We start from the raw sequence: 17,345 nt of genomic DNA, 5'->3' as shown, positions 1-17,345 counted from the left end.
GGCTATTCAGAGAAGAGATGTGCACGTGGCATTTTCCTCTTAGAGAGGGTATGTGCAGTGAAATTTAACTTGAAACTATTTTTTTTTTATATGTTGCAATGCCCTCTTTTCTTAGAATGCATTACTACTAACCACATATCCCTTAAGTCCAATTCAGTTATTGTAGCTAACAAATTGCTGAATCCATGGTCATTCCCTACAACCACAGAGCAAATATATTAGCTGTATTGACTGGAAGAGTTGGCCTTGCCCAAGGAAATACTGATTTCTATATAGAACTTGTAAGCAACCATTTTAGCAACCATTGATAAAGGAACTACAAGTTGTTAAAGAAAACACTACCTTTTGCAAACACATTAAAGGTCACTTATATTTCCAACAATAACCCTCTACCCACACACACAAAAAAGCTTCCTTGAAAACTATCTTGGCTGGAATACTAACACCCATAATATTAGGCTTCTTTTAACAGAGATTTGGCAAGCAAAGAACCTCTCCCATGCAGATAAAAATAAACTGTCTCTGCTCATCTTATTTTTAAAAAGATAATTAAGAAGTTTCATTAAAAGAACACATGTCTAAGCTGGTCCGCTGGTACTGTGGCATCAAAGAATAAAACCAATTGAGGCAACTTCTGCAAGGAGAAAGAGTCTTGATTAAAAATTAATGATACTAAGCATAAAATGAGCCACTATAAGGAGCAAAGATTCAGTTCTGTAGCTAAAAGACAGGTCAACATAAAAAATAATTATCTTTTGGATCATAAACATGATAACGGTAGCCACAACATTTCAATAAAGAGGTCCTTCGATAACCAGGACTCTATTTATATGCCAATTATAACACATGTTAAAAATGAAAAAAGAAATTAGTCAAAAGCCCATTCACGCTACAAACAAAACAACTCTTTTGGATCCCAAGGTATAAATTCAATTTAATCCTTTATGTAAACAGAAATTTAAGAGCCAGTCCTTCAATTTAAGAGGCTAAAGAAGATACTGAATAATTATTTTAATCTAAAATAATTTAATTATGTATAAAAATTAACTCTAATTTAGTGAAATTTAAAATTTTTCCCTCTCTCTTTTGAGGCAAAGGCCTTCCATACCCATTTTCATATGATAGACCACGGTCATAGTTAAATTGTGAGTTTGAGTTTTCCCGGTAGCTTGGGATTTACTTTTGAGCAGAGAAAACTTCTAATTCATCTTTGGTTCCTCAGAAATCAGGATTAAATGAATGGGTTCAAGACCCTGAAGTTACCAATCATAATTAGTCTAGAAACTATATATCAAACTTTAGATTGGCCTGTAAGGATTTATCTAAATGGTGGTTCAAGATGCACATGTATATCATAAAACATTATGACCATTACAGCTGCCAGCCAGAAAAATTAAAACTGATTCCATACACTAACCAACTTGTTAAATGTAGGATTCTCTTTTTTAAAATAAAGTAGGATATCTTTGAAGCAGCAATTCAAACTATAGTTCCCCTGCAAAATGTTGATTCTATTCCTGGTTCTGTTCTGATTTATTCTGTTTTGTGAACCTTAATTTTCTCACCTGTCAAGGGGAGGAAATGGAATGACCTCTACCAGCTCTAAGTTGTGATTCTGGAATTGGATGACAAACACTGCACATGATGCACATGACACACATGACTGGACTTGCTACCGGGGCTTCATACAATCATTACATAAAAACCACTGCCTACTGCCTCTCAGAGAACTGGCCTCATGTTGAGGGGATTGCACCTCTTTCTTTTGTTGGAATCCCATCACCCAGCTACCTAGTTTTCCTCTTCCTTGGTTTACTCCCTCATTTCCCTGGAGCACATCCTCTATTAGCTTTCCAAGAAACCATGAGTAGAGGTGCCCCCCCACCCCCGCCCCCATCATGTTTGGAAATGCTGTTCAGGATTGACAGTTTTGGTGTGTAAAGACTTTATATTAGAAATCATTTTCCCTTAGGATCTGAAGACATCATTTTGCCTTATCATAGCACTCACAGATACAAGTTTGAGGAGCCAGAAGCTGTTTTGATTCTCTGCCCCAGTGTTTCCTCAACTTTGGCAGGCATCGGAATAAAGGGACAAAGGATTCTTGAAGCACGGACTGTTGAACCCACCTTCAGGATTTTTTTCAGTGAGTGGGGCCTAAGAATCTGTATTTATACCAGGTTTCCAAGTGATGCTGATGCTCCTAGGAGCACATCTGGAGAACCACTGATAAACCTTACAGCGGACCTGTTTTGTGCTTTGTTTTTCTCTTCCTCTCAGAGCTTCTTTTTACACCTGGTATTCTGAAACTACATAGTAACGTCCCTCCGTGTCTTTTGTTTTTTTCATTTGCTAGCACTCAGTAGGGCCTTTCAACCCAGAAATGTGTTTGTCTGGTCTGGGAAATTTTTTCCCTATTTTTGAAAATTTCCTCTCTTCTATTGCCACAGATGTCCCCTTTTGAAATGTCAGTTAAGACAGGTATTAAACTTGCTACTTAATCTTCCTATTTTCTCAGTTTTCATCTCCTGTTTTCTAACCCTTTGTATTTTAGTTCGTTTTTAGAAAAATTTTCAACTTTCTTCCAACATTTCCATTACCTTTATGAAGTTTGTTATTATGCTTTTAATGTCTAAGAGTTCCCCCTTATTTTCTAAATATTTCTTTTTAACTAGTCTTTTCTTGTTTTATGGATGTAACATTTTTTTTTTTCTCCAGAGATATTAGGTTGAGTTCCCTCCCCCTTCCATTATCTCTGGTTCCCTCTTCCCGTTTGTTTCAGACTGACTTTATTGTTAGAAACTTCTTCAAAAGTCTGGTGGTCGATGGCTATCCATTCATTATTTAATAAAAAGCAGCACTAAAAAGCTCATCAGGGCTGTGTGGGGAACGGACCTGTTGACTGGTGAGTCTCACCACAGGTGCTGAGCAGGGACCTATTTCATGATGGGATCTCCACATCTCATTGCTCAAATCCTCCAATCTCTAGTCTAGTGTTTGGGAGGGTTAACAGGAAAATAAGATGAGGGGAATGGGTTCACTCTCAGTATTCAGATTTGACTTAAATCCTTGATTGCAGAATATGCTGCCCTAAATCCCAATGCCTTGCCCAGCTTGTGTACCAAATTCCAGGAATTTTCTGTTTCAACTATCCAGAGGGTAGATTTCACAGTCTTCTGCCTGTGTCCAGGGAGTGATGGTCACTGGGCTTTGAGTTTTAGAGGAAGGACCTGGAGGTCTGACTGCTTCTCATAAAAAAAGTTTTAACCAATTTCCAATTTTTAGTCCTACTCTGAACCCTTACATTTACATATTTTGAATTCCTGAACTATTCTGAGGTTTTGCACCAAAAAAAGAAAAAAAATTGCTTCTTTTTGGGATACACTCTACTTTTTTTTTCAGTCAGTTACAATTTGTCAGTTTGCATGCAAAATTTTATGGCATTTTCCATTTGAACTATCTTCTCTCCTATTTTCTCTTTGCTCCTATCAGAGTACAGTCCTTTACTTTCATTTTCAGGGGACTTTAGGAAGGTACAGAGTGAAAAGAATGTATTCAGTCGACCATGCTAATAGGAAATCTTTTATAGAAATCCAATCGATGAATAAAAACAGCTTTTCTCTAAAGCCCAAAATAAACCGCAAGGCTTTCCCTCAAAAAAGTTACAATTTTTTTACTTGAAAATTGCCCAACTTAGATTTGTTACATATTAAGAAAAATTAGCCTATACAAAGAATTTTTACTTAAGACGATCGTACTGTGGAACCCTAAGAAGATTCATTTGATGTGAATCCTAAGAAGGAATTCATTTGCTGAGATGGCTCAAATTTTATAAATAAGAGTCTAGGAGCCATTTGCTCTTCATGTATTCTGTATACCAGGAAGAACCACATACCGAACTCTCAGTTTCCCGCACTACAACACATGTATTTATGACTTCTGAGTCAATAGTAGGAAAAGGGAAGCTCTGGTTTTGTCTTTCTACCAACAGAGAGAGACCGGCCTTGTCCAATCAGAACTGCGCAATTTGGATACCTCATTTACATAAAATGGACCTACTTGAGGACCTGGGTGGGCACTTTCATTATAAAAGGTAGCCTCCTTGTTGTTTTGGTGGAACACAATTTAAGTTGCAACCTGAATCTGTGTCTTCCAGGATGCAGCTCCTTTGTGCGCAAATAGATGTCTTTTATTGTTTATTACACTCTAAAATTAATCTTAGTTTACAGTACAAACCAGAAAACATGGCATCATTATTCTGAACCTTAATAAACAGTTATCATAAAGACACTTAATTCTGTATGACTACATCATGCTAAGTCAATGTTACTTTATTTTCTGATACTGTTCACAGACCCGTGGATTAGGAATATCACAGACACAGAGGGTCTTGGTTTCACCAAGTATTTAACTTGTCCTTGTGAATTAGATACAGGAAAACGTGGTGGTGATGATCACATAGGCAAGTAAGTTCACATCATCCTTGTCTTTATTCATAGACTGGCATGGACATTTAGGGAAGATGCTAGTGGCTGATACTGGATGTGCCTGTGGGCCTGTGCTGCCAACATCTGCATGAACAGGGAAAGAGATGTGCAAATGCTGCATAACTGAAGTGTAATTTATCAAATAAATTGTGATCCCAAACCTCTCAATGTATTAAAATAATGGTCTAAAAGAAACCAGAGAAATTAACCTGGGGTAAGGCGGTGCTCTGAATTTTTAATTAATCATTTAAAAAGGGCTATCTGAAAGCAATTATGAAAATGACAACAGATATGAATCTCAGCTGACCACAACTCAACGTGATCCAATACTACAACACAGTCCTTCAGAGGGTAATAGAATCTTAAGCTTCATAATGCCCACTATTTGGGTCAAAAGAGATGGTCCAACCATATTCTGTATTAGACATCTCAAACATCTCGTCCTAAGCACATTTTACACGGTCATGCTAGACAACGTGTGTGAGGGAAGGACCTTAAGAGTCTAGGCCTGTATTGTCTAGTACACCAGCTACTGGCCACATGTAATTGTTTAAATAATATATAAAATTAAAAATTCAATCCCTTAGTAACACTAGCCACATTGCGAGTGTTCAATGTCCACGTGTCTAGTGGCCAGTAGAGAGGACAGCACAGATGAGGGATACTCTCATCCTCTCAGACAGTGCTACTGGAAAGCACTGGCCTAGAACCCATGGCATACAGAAAACAAGAACTGGAATCTGGGCCAGGAGAAGGGAAGGCTTAAGAAAACCTTACATTTTAAGTCTTATATTATAATGGAGAAAATAGAAGGGAGTTGTTCTCTCTAGTGCATAGAACTAGGACAACAGGTAGAAGCCACAGAATGGCGGAAGCCAGCTTCAACAATAAGTCCTAGCAATTAGCACTATTCACAGTGGAAAGACTCCTTGACCAGAAGTGAGCTTTTGTCCCTGAAGTACTCAAGGAGAGGTTGGATAACTCCTCTTTCAGAGATTTCTCCCTAGGGAAAAATGTCTCTTCTAATTCTAAGATACTAGGATTGTGTGTAGACACTCAAAAATAACAACAAAAAAAATTAGTTACGACCAGTTATATAATAGAGCAAGCTGTTTCTAATTCTCTTGACATTTTTCTAGATATTTACCTGCAGATGGCAGTGAGGCAGTGAAACCAAAAAAGACAGGAGAATAAGAGGAAGAGGGATTTGTACAATTAATTGACTACTTTTCTGATTCTGTAAACACTCATCTTTAAAGAATACTGTTGTCTATTTCTAGGCCAAAACCTTGTGCAGGACTACATGGCAATCAATGAATAAGTTCAAAAAGCATATTTTTTTCTAAAAATTTATGCTTGTTTGATTCTACTCTAGTTTGTTATAAAAACATTTAAAATTGTTCATATATAGTAAAATTCATATTCCAACAATGTATACCATGTGTTTCCTATGCCGCATGGTACTTTGAGCTTGAATATTACCTTAATATTTCATTTTGTTTTCAACTTCACTCTAGAGACTATTTTATCTACTGGCTAAAGTTTCATAGAGAAAGACAGCCAGGCAGGTGATTTTAAGTGCCAGAAAGGAGGTGCTTATATTTACAATTGCCTTTTTTTCATGTTTTGAATTTAGTACTTAAGCAACTTTCAGCCAAAGAAAGAAGGAATGGTACTAGTTAGGGCCCTGTTTCATTGTTTTGGTCTCTCTACCCAACTAGAGCCCCGAGAGATACTAAAAAATGGACAAGAAGGAGGAAAAGTAACTAGGCCAGGATTGAGACACATGTTGAATCTTGCCATCCCAGTCATGAAAGCAACTAGCTGTAGCTTTATTGTTTTGTCTGTCTTGGCAGCACAAACCTCATTCAGCTTAGAGAAGTCTCTGGCAGAAGTTGTACTCGATACTTCAAAGCAGCAATCAAAACGGCTAGCATGAAGTTAAGGAAGGGAGGAGAAAACATGGTGTAGGTTCAGGATAAACACAGGAGTTTCTGTGGCACACTACGCTGTAAGGTCAAGTTCAAGAGAGTGGGGTTCAATTTTATCAGCTCCAAGAACCAGCAGTGAAGAAAGCTGCCCAATGGGTCACTATACTAAATCTAAGAATTTTGCTACCTTGGAAAAACCAAGTTTCATTAATGAAAATTTTAAGTGTGTACAAAGAGGCAGGAACAGAAAGGTTAACTGAATAGTTTCTTCTAAAATTAACTTTATATATTAATTTGGGCAGGGGTATCCATTTCATCATTCGTCTAACAAACATATACTGAGTGTCTACACCATTATGTCAGGTTCTGTACTAATGCCAAGGTTACAATGAGGATAAAAATAGGGATGATCTCAGCTTCTATAAAGTTTTATCCCAGTGGGGGAAATGAACTTTAAAGAATTATAAATATGCAAATGTAAAATGTGACTGCACATACAATAAAGTAGACATTGTAAATAAGGAGATATGAAAATATAGAAGGGGAAACCTAAGTCTGATTTAACAAGATTTGGGGGAGGGTGAGTATTCTAGGGAAAGGGAAAGCATATGCAATGGGACCTGAGGCAGGAACAAGCTGGCACATTCCTAGAAGTGAGAAATGAGTCCAGAGGAGGCTAAATGGGCAAAAAAGATTCAGATCATGCAGAGCATCGTTGTGTCTTAAGAAGGATTCTGCTGTGGATCTAAGAGCAATGGGAAATTCCTGCAGGGCTCAAAGTGTCATGACATGATTACAAATTTGTGCTTCAAATACAGTCATTCTAAACTGAGAGTTCAGAAACTTTGCAAACTTATATTTTTGGGACTGATTTACAAGTAAAAGTGAAGATAAGCTTAGAGAGTGTTTGTCACAAACACAGCTCTATATAAACTCTTTTATGTGCAAATCATGTATGTTTTAAAATCCAATAAAAGAATAACATTTATTACAGTAAGATGTTCAGGTGTTTATTTTGTAAGATGTGAGCTTCGCGAGCTTAGTTCCATTAAACACAATAATGTCTGGCTTTTTTTTCTATTTGTGAAGGTTGTAGCCCTCTAATGCAACGTCCTGTACATATGAAGACACTAATCCTTTCATCCACATCAGTACAGCATATATTTTGGGATGCATTTTTCAGTTAAGGTGATCAAGTTCTATGCGTTCATTTATACCGATATGAGATATGATTTACGTCCGTTTAATCAGAACAAAGCTCCCTGATTCCCAGAAACTTAAGTTCTAATGCTGACAAAGGCTGCTCCCCAACTTCCTTGTTTAATATGACAAACTGGTGACTACTTTTTACATATCGACATATATTATCTTTGATTAAAAAAATGAAGTCTTAACGTCTTTTTGAGTTTTATTGCAGTTATAAAATTACTGTTATGTTATCACTTGGATAGATAATGCTTGCCTTCTTTACAGGCAGCTTTATCTCTGAGTTGTGAACTATTAAAATATCATTTTAAAAATTATAAATTGAGTTTGAAGAATTAAAGAAATCTTGGGCAATGGAACCAAGTAATAGTTTCTTAAATCACTATCTCCTAAACTGATTTTATTAGTCTGATTTTTGGAATGTAATGAGAAATGCATGCTTATGGATAAAATTCCCACTTAATATGGTACTGGGTTTAGTATCTAGATAACAGAACAATGTTGATCAGATTTCTAACCACTAGTTCAAATTCACCCTTTTCATCATTCAGTAGTCCATACTCGAATGATTCCCACTCCATGGCCACTTTTCCACTGTGGGAAAAAGAGATGTGGCCCTAACATACAGCAGGGCTCAGCGCACAGAAGGGCTCCGAGGATGCGTAACAGGTATTCATTCGGCAAGTCATAACTGTTAAGTATCGAAGTCACATTATTTGTCTGCATGGCACTTGATTTAGAAAATAAACAGTTTAATGACTACTTGAAAAAAAGTAGAAAAGCAGGTTCTGTGCTTACCTAAAATATGGTTATTTGGGGGTCAAATATGTGGTTACAGAAAGAGATCTAACTATGAGAGATGAACACAGTGTAAATATATATATGCCTTACTGTTAAAGTGTACAGCTAAAACTTATTGGATTTCGTTAACCAATGTCGCCATAAAAAAAAAAATTCCTTAAAAAAAAAAAGTGATAAAAAAATGTGGTTATTTCATCCCCCTGCTTAAAAGTCTTCAATGACTTCCCTAAATTGACCCTACCAATTTATACACGTCTCTTTCCTCCTCTAGACCTCATTCATCCTCACACACTACACTTACTGAAACTACAACTTTGCTCTGCACTGGGGCAGCCCCAAGCATGCCTCTATCATCCAAGGCAGCACCCTACTTGGAGTATCTCTTTACTGTGTCTTCTTCCCCTGTTATTCATTATTCAAAGCCCCTTGAAAGCAGAGGCCAAGTTTCATTTTCATTTGTTTCCTAGCATTTAGCAAATAGTAGGCATTATTGTTGGGTATTATGAGAAGCTCGGAATCCATCTTATAGATATACAAGCCCTCAGGCTAAAAATATTGTCCAATTATTAATTATAATTGAATGCTCACCAATTTTTCTGAACTATGTAAAGATAACAAAAGTTTTCCTGAAAATTCATCCCTAATACAAAGTTCTTTCTCCCTCCCTCATCTACTGCTACCAGGATAATGTTTCTAAACCCTGCCTTCCTCCTGTGACCCTCCTGTTCAAGAATCCACTTTGGCCTACAGCCTCAGGTCTTTGCTCCTCTGCCAAAGCCCACTGCAACTGTTAACAGCAGCAGCTGCTGCTGCTCACACTTTTCAGAGCCCTTTCATGTATACCATGCCATCTGATCCTTCACCGGAACCAGATCAGTGAGAGACGTCTTACATTGTTTTTACAGATAAACAGAGAAGAGTTAGTTAACTCTGCCTGAGGTCAACCAGGTCATCAGTGTGTGGCGAGACAAAAAAACCCCATGTGCCCCATTCCCAGCTCAGGTCTCTCTGCTATCGCACAAGGGTCCGTGATCTCTCTTTGTGCGCTCTGTTGTTTAATGAGCATCTCCTATGTGCCAGAGACTAGACTGGGCTGCTGAGCAGGGTACTGAAAGCTCGGTAAGATATAAGGCGTACCCTGGAATGAGATGTGTGACAAATGCCATTGGAAAACTACATAAACTGCACTTGTGGGAGTTACAAAACTGAAGAAAAGAGACCAGCCACCACACTTTTCAGAATTCCACGACTATTGTTCATGCCACGCAAACTGCCAATATTCCCTACTCCCTATGCTCAGACTTTTCTTCATAGCATATAAATCATATCAGGTCTTGGAGGAAAGGGCATGACTCGCATACCTCTCTGCATTCCCAAAGCATCTCCAATACAGGAGGACATGATATGATGAAACCAAATCTCACACGGCATTAGGTTCCAAAGCCAGTGTGGAAGGGGCAGACCAGCAATCGTTAACATCCCCTTGAAAATCCCTTAACACACCAGCAAAGTATCTTTATGCAGACATGTTCTCATGCTCTTGCTTGTTCCTTCCCTCCTTCCATCCCTCTTCCTCTTCCTCTCTCTCTCTCAAAAAGTCCTTTGGGCCAGTTTTGTATTTTGAATTTTTAGTTCAGGACATGATGAAGCAGAGTTCCCACGTGTGCTGGGCACATGGGCTATGAAAAAAATCTGTATCTCTGAAAACCAAAGTCATCCTTGGTGGGCCGAGATATTCACTTGGAAAGAGAAATGGGAAGGGGTGTTTTAATTCCCACATGCTTTCATTTTGCATACACTCCAGGGCATGTGCTCACTGGCTACAGTGGAGCTCTAAATCCTTACACCACTTAAATTATTTCTCTTGTTCTTTTTTCTTTCGTTTAATTACTCCTGTTGTCATAATTTATTAGTTTTTTTTTTTTTACCAAGCATGCATAGTTAAACACAAATTAAGTAAAAAATCATATGTAGGTTTTGTCACTACTGTAAATTTTTAGTCACTAGTATAGACTAAGTTTATAGGAGACCTGTTTGAATTATGCTAATTGCATGTGGCCAATCTATAAATATTCCTTAATTCATATACTAATTAAGCACCAACTGTATGCCATACACCTGCATTAAGTGCTGGGAAAAACAAGAGACAGCCACTGAGGCCTTAAAGTATGGGAGGGGAGAAAATCACAAACAAAATCATTTCATTACCATGTAACAGTTGGATAAACAAGAGAAGATGGGTCAGGGCAGGGGAAGCTAAAGGTGATGACCTCCACTCTCAGGATACCCCACATGACTCCCTCCCCAACCATGATTCAAGTGCTTCCCTCCTAGTAAGCCCCTCCTCCATGCATTCCCACTGTTAATCCCTCTCTTCTACCACACACTCTCCTGAACCTCCTTTTTGCTTTATTTTTCTCCATAGCACTGATCACCTTCTTACCACATTTATTATTCATTTTACTTTTTGTCTTTCTCCTTCCATGAGAGGGTCAGCTCCATGAGGACAGGCTTTTTCTGTGTTGCTCACTGTTGAATCTCAGGCCTAAAACAGTACCCAGCACAGAAAAGAAGTCTTCCCTGACTATATTAAAGGGCAACTGCCATAGTCCTCTATCCCTTTGTCTTTTTTTCTTTTCCTTCACAGCATTTATCAGAAAACTGAAGTTTTCTTTTAAAGTCCCCCCCCACCCCCCACTACTCACTAGAATGGAAGCTTCCTGATAAGAGGGAAGCTTTGCTCACTGCTGTGTCTCCAGCACTTAAAACAGCCTGGGACTGTTTATTCAATAAATTTTAGCTCAGTGAATGATCATAATCTTCATGATGATGGCTCATATTCACTGAATACTGAGCACATGCCAGCTCATTTGACCTGTATTCCCTCTCTAAATCCTCACAACCTTATGAAGTGGCATTACTGTCATTCTCATTTGATAGATGAAGAAACAAAGACAGTAACTTCTCCAAGGTCCCAAACCTAGCAAAGCGGAGAGCCAGCAATGAATTCCAAGACATGTGACTTGAGCTTTGCTTTTAATCACTGTTCCACTGATGTGACTGGAGCTGCACTTCACAAGATCATCTCTCCTGGCCTATTGCAGTGACTTCCTCATCATCTGTTCCCTCCAAATCACCCTCCTACCACCTCCAAGCCACAGTGACACTTTCAAATACCAAATATGATCACCTCACTCTGCTTGACATCTCTTCAATGAATTTCCATTGGTAAGACACACATTTTTGAGGTTCTATCTACAAAGGTGATCAATTTTTATAACAACTTTCTGGGAAAATGAGAGTGTCATCTCTGGAAAAATAACATTATGAAGAAAATATAAACTTGAGAGAAATGCTCTGTCTTTAACAAATAATGAGAAAAGGCTTATTTGATTATGATAAGCTGGACTCTCTAATTCTAGAAGCATTAATGCAATTTCTCATTAGAATTATCAAGGTAGATGTGTTAAAATTGGATATTCCTGGGCCCCATCCAAACACATTAATTTAGAATCCTTAGAGAGAGGATCAGGAAATCCACATTTTAAATAAGTACTCTAGGTGCCTCTTGGGCATTCATTGACCTAAACCTTTTTGGCTCGAAGACATAAGAAAGTATCTGCATGTTGAGCGATGCTATATAAACCATCAATGTCAAGACTATGATTCAACTAGCTTTATTCAATGACCAATAGGCTTCTTTTGTTCCACAACGATATATCTTCACAGATTCAAACCAGGCCCTAACCCAAGTCACAGGTTTCAAAAATGTCCATTGCTTGAGCAGTTCATGCCACGTCACAGGAAGCCAGAACTGTCACATATGGTAAACACAACTCAATTAAGTCAGGTCAATAGTTTTGCTACAAAATATTTTCCTTCCAAAGATTATTCCATTTCATCTCCTAAAATATACTATCCTGCCATGGCTAGGAAATTGTGAGAGAAAAATAAACAAAAAACACAAACCATGCCTTGCCCTTAGCATGACACTTGACTTCTGTGCTGGTGCTATGTGGGATTCAAAGAAAAGCAAGTCTATTCAGGTCTTTTATATTCTGAAAAAATCCCTAAAAATCTTTGTCATTGGAGAAGCTCATCTAATTATCATCCCAAGACCTGGCATTTTGCCACTTTACCTGATGTTATCAGAACTGGTCCCAAAATAAATTCATCTCTGGACATGGGGTGCCATCTGACCCAATATTAGCTCCTAGCTCCTCAACTGAGAGAAGAGGACGGTCTAACCAGGTATGGTCTTCTCTGCCTAAAGCCTTTCTAGCTGGGAAGGGTCCCCACTGCACGGAGCAGCAACAGTATGGAGCACGGACACTAATATCTTATGCTCAAGACTCTAGCTGATTTTTCATTTTCTTTCACATGTTTTAAAATTATTGAACTTGTGCAAATTACCCAGAAAAATGATTTTTTCCATGAACTGCAAAGAAAAAAAAAGATCTTGACAGAATAAAAGTCAAATAATCCTGGGATTTAATTGTGGTGCTAGAACAAGATTCTAATCTGAGTCATGTTATGTGGTTTAATGATACATATTTTTTTAATTTCAGAATTGTATACGTACTAACTTTTAACTGATTATTTTCAAGTGTGTCTATATAAAAGAAAATGTTCTACACTACAAAAGGCAGAAATTAATAGTGCTTTAGTAATAATGACTGTGTATTGCAATATTCAAAGATGTCTACAGAACATTTGTAGGAGAAAACAGTTCGAGAAGTAAATTTTTCCAGATATTTCAGAGGTGTGAAAATAATTTTCATTATTTATATTTGATCACTTTCTAAATAAATTACTTTTCACAGATTCTCTGTTATTACGTAGATGAACAAAGCAATCCCTAGTTAGATGTACCACAGAAATTAAGAGGAAAGTGATTATTCAAATTTAGAAAAGATTATTGAGCAGTCACTAAAGTAAAAAACAAAAATATGAAGATGAGTTCAAACTCTGAATGAAGATTTCTACCTTTCCAAATTTTATTTCAGCTTTCTAATTTCAAATTATAGATTTAAAGTATAAAATAACTAGGTGATTTATTTCCGATAGAACTATCTAATTTCCTCACAAGTTCTTATGCTTTCAACTCTATACCATGCCAAGGGATTCATGCACGCACACACACAAACATCACAGTGTACTTTCTCTTGATCACGTACTATATTGTAGCATTGTTTCAGTTGTCATATTCCTATTTGGAAGTTAAGACTTTATATTTTTAAATTGCCTGGAGCTTCACTTGGATGTTAGTTAAAGCTAAAGTTGTTTTAGAGATCCAGAATATGTCATGTGAGCCTACAGTTATAAGAAAATAAAATTGTTAATCCATGTTATTGTATCTTAGCACCCAGAAACATTAATACTACTGTTGATGCTTTTCAAAAGTAAAATATATAGACAATGTTCCTAAAATTAAAAATTTTTCACTTAAAAAAAAAAAATTAAGAGAAGACTGTTTTCTCCACCCCACCCAGATTCTGAAACTCCACTGTAAACCCTCTTAACCATGAAGCATGTAGTGACCCCCTCAAAGGCTCTCTTGAACATGATGACAGAACCTGCCAATACAGAGGGCAAGGGCAGAAGGGTGAAATGGCGTTCTCTGGGATTTAAAAAGGCCCCACTGGTCAAATAATAGGTAAAGATGTTTAAGATACCAAAACCAGTGCTTCATTTAGACTCCACAAGTTTAAGCAATTGTGAAAGACAAAGAAAACTGGTATTAATGCTAGTATAAAAATGTTTTTTAAATTCAGTGTTTATTTGTCAAATACCAACTGCTTTTTCTTTCATTCCTTTCTGTTTCTGATCTTTGGGAAAACCACATCAGTATCAAATGTCACTTAGTTCTTATTCAAACAGAGGAAAGCAGACACAGCGGCTGCACCAGTGAATTAGCTGACCTGGGCTCTAAGTAAAACCAAACCTCTATAAATCACCATATGTAAGCAATTGGGTAGTGATCACTTTAATTAATTGAACAGCTTTCCTGAAATTTACTGTATAATTTCGACCCTCCCAACACCTTTCCCAGAAGCACCTAACAATGGTGGTTTTTTCCTTGTTATTAAAGGAGGAAAACATTTTTAACTTAAGTGGGTTAAATACATTTTTAAATCATTTGAGATTAAGGTGGTAAACTACTTAATTTTAGAAATTAAACCATGCGCATTCTAAATGCTACTTTTAGATGCTGAAAGTAAAAATTATTCCAAAACACCTTCAATGCATAAATATAGACATGTTATCTGCCCTAAACATACAGAAAATTTAACACAATTTTAATTTTATTTGAAAACTCATATTTACAAAATAACATGCAATGGTATTTCTAATATCAATTACCTAGTTAATTTCAACTGTATAAAGCTCATACTTTGATGTTTCTGAACCTTAATTTCCACCATAAGCGCCACACTTAGAAGATATTTCTATGCCTTATTAACAACTCCCATTTCTCCTCACAAAACAACTCCAATCATTCTCCACTAATAACTATGGAATAATACTTAATCCATAATTCCCATGCCAACCATTAAATAAAACCAGAATTAAAATCCTAGTCCACAGAATAAAATCAAATACTTGTCTCTATGGGGTGAAGGTGGCATCTCTGAACTGGAGACTAGTTCAGCAATGACAGCAAAGAGCAAAAAGTATGTGTTACAATGATACTTTGAATTTAGGCGTGAGAGAGAGGAGGGCTGGAAAACAAGTCAACCAATTTAAAGAACACTTCCCCATTATCCACTAAAGGAAGTATTCATGTTTTGCTTGTAAGGTCTTTACTCTAGCCTGTGTGCAACTGCTACCTATGGTCCCTGAAAATATACAGGCAAAATACTGATAACATTCACTTACAAGGAGAGAAGTGTAATATTTGTTGATACTGGTCCTAGATTTGGAATGGTCTCCAGTTCGTTGTTGTTCAGTTTCCTAAAAATGCCCAAAAAAGAAAAGTGTGAGAGGAGCTGATTAGATAATAGAGGTGACAATTTTATAAAATTATTGAAAGATACCTCTTGAGTTAACAGTTTTAAATGATTTATTATAATCCATATATTCTTTAAACAGTGTAATGGGTGGTATATTTTATTCAAACATCAAAGAGACTGTAACTAAGACTCACACTTCTCGAAGGCTTTGAAGATGGCTCATGGAACTTGCTTCGATGAAAGATAATCTGTTGTGGCTTAAGTCCCTATGAGGAAAAAAAAAATAAAATTATAAGTAGTTTTTAAAAAAATCACTGATAGGACCTGATATACAAGACAGAGTGGATCTGTGAAATGCCTCCAGCAACACTAGTGACAACATAAGAAATAACTGGTCCATCCTGTCCATAACCGAGATGGTAACCAAAATGCCAAACTCAAAAATATCAATGCTGAGGACAAAATTAGTTTAGGAGGCTGGCAGATTCAAATGCTTTAAGCCCACAAATGTTTTAGGAGATGTTTTTTGGCACAGAGTGAACAGACCTTTTGTGAACTGGTTGTTTTGCTTCACCTTCCCCATCCCCGACCATCTCCTCACTTCCATTTGATATGATGAAGTCATGGCTTATGAAAAGTGGCTAATTAGGCAGTTTGCTAAAACTAAAACCTCTAAAGAAGCCTTTTTATTATCATAAAATTAAGTATTAGTGTCTCTATTATACTCAAAAATTGCTTTTCACTCATTTCTCTGGGTTAAGGTACCAAATTTTGTTTGAAGTATCATTTGTGTGTGTGTGTGTGTGTGTGTGTGTGTGTGTGTGTGTGTGTTAAGGGTAGAAAACAACCTAAACCCTACGCTTTCCTTTCCTGTATTCCCCAAATCTCAAAATAATGTATAATTTAAATCATATCAACCAGCTAACAAAGTTAGGTGAAGTGTACAAAACCCTGTGATCAGCTTTCTTTTCAATCATTAAAATAAATCTGCTTCTTACTCAGACTCTATCTAACATAGTGACAATATCCATAGGACATAATTTTTTTTTTTTTTAAAGCAAAACAAAACTCCTACAGACACAATACTCTAGGCTAGGAAGTCATCTCAGCATTTAAGATTCAAACTATGAAACAAAATCTGCCAAATATTTGGTTATAGTCCCTATATTTGTCAACATACTGAATGTGTACCTTCAAAATGGTGTAATGAAAATGAAATGGCTGAATAGATATTGAAAACCAGGCTAACAACAGTGTGGCTTAAAGCTCTCCCACTGACAGAGGTTAACCCAGCCTTACTAAATTAATTCTTTCAGTGTTTAAAAACGAAGATTTTAAATAACCAAAAAGTTTCAAATGACCAAATTTGATTGGAGAAAAGCATGAACCATCTGATATGTGCATTAGTATGCTCCCCCACCAAAGGCAGAGAAATCATATTCAGAGAAGCACATTACTTAGAGCAAGTCCATTAGTTAACAATTAGAAATCAGAGATCCTTTCAGCCTTTGAATTTTTGTTTTGAGAATAAACCTGGATTTTTCTATTTCACCTTAAAAAAAATCTGCAAAGGTTTTATTTGAAACATGTTTGTCTAAAGACCTACCAGACAGTAACAGACATGAGTAGATTTGTTCTGGTAGAGTTATAACATGAAAAAAAACCTGGCACAGTCTTTAAACTATAAAAATCCTGCAATTACAACCACTGCTGTGCATGCTCACCACGCTGGAGCCAGACACTTTCCCTCACAAACCCAGCTCAGGTCCATCTGGAGTTCATCAAGGAAACCGTGAGCCCAACAACTCACGTTAGGATTCCAACAAAACCTGTGTGCTTTTAGCACCACAGACAGTCACAGATTTCACACAGGGTTTAAAAAACAACCAAGGAAAAGAGTCCTTCACCTGGGAGGTAGCCTGAATCAACAAAAAGTCTCACTTGGACCCACTTAACTAAACATGGAA

General features: G+C 37.0%; 1 protein-coding gene across 2 annotated transcripts in view; it reads right to left on the bottom strand.

The window, feature by feature from the left end:
* Nucleotides 1–17,345, bottom strand: part of LRIG3 (leucine rich repeats and immunoglobulin like domains 3) — a 45,198-nt gene that overhangs the window by 23,424 nt on the left and 4,429 nt on the right. For both annotated transcript variants that reach the window (XM_016165311.2, XM_016165312.2), the window contains exons 2-3: nt 15,573–15,644; nt 15,305–15,379 (exon numbers count right to left, since the gene is read on the bottom strand). In XM_016165311.2, the coding sequence (XP_016020797.2) occupies nt 15,305–15,379; nt 15,573–15,644 (147 nt within the window). The remainder of the gene's footprint in view (nt 1–15,304; nt 15,380–15,572; nt 15,645–17,345) is intronic.

This window comes from Rousettus aegyptiacus, unplaced genomic scaffold, assembly GCF_014176215.1.
Source record: "Rousettus aegyptiacus isolate mRouAeg1 unplaced genomic scaffold, mRouAeg1.p scaffold_m13_p_2, whole genome shotgun sequence".
NCBI classification, from domain to species: domain Eukaryota; kingdom Metazoa; phylum Chordata; class Mammalia; order Chiroptera; family Pteropodidae; genus Rousettus; species Rousettus aegyptiacus.
Note: the sequence above shows the minus strand (reverse complement) of the source record. Positions and strands in the feature narration are given on the sequence as shown.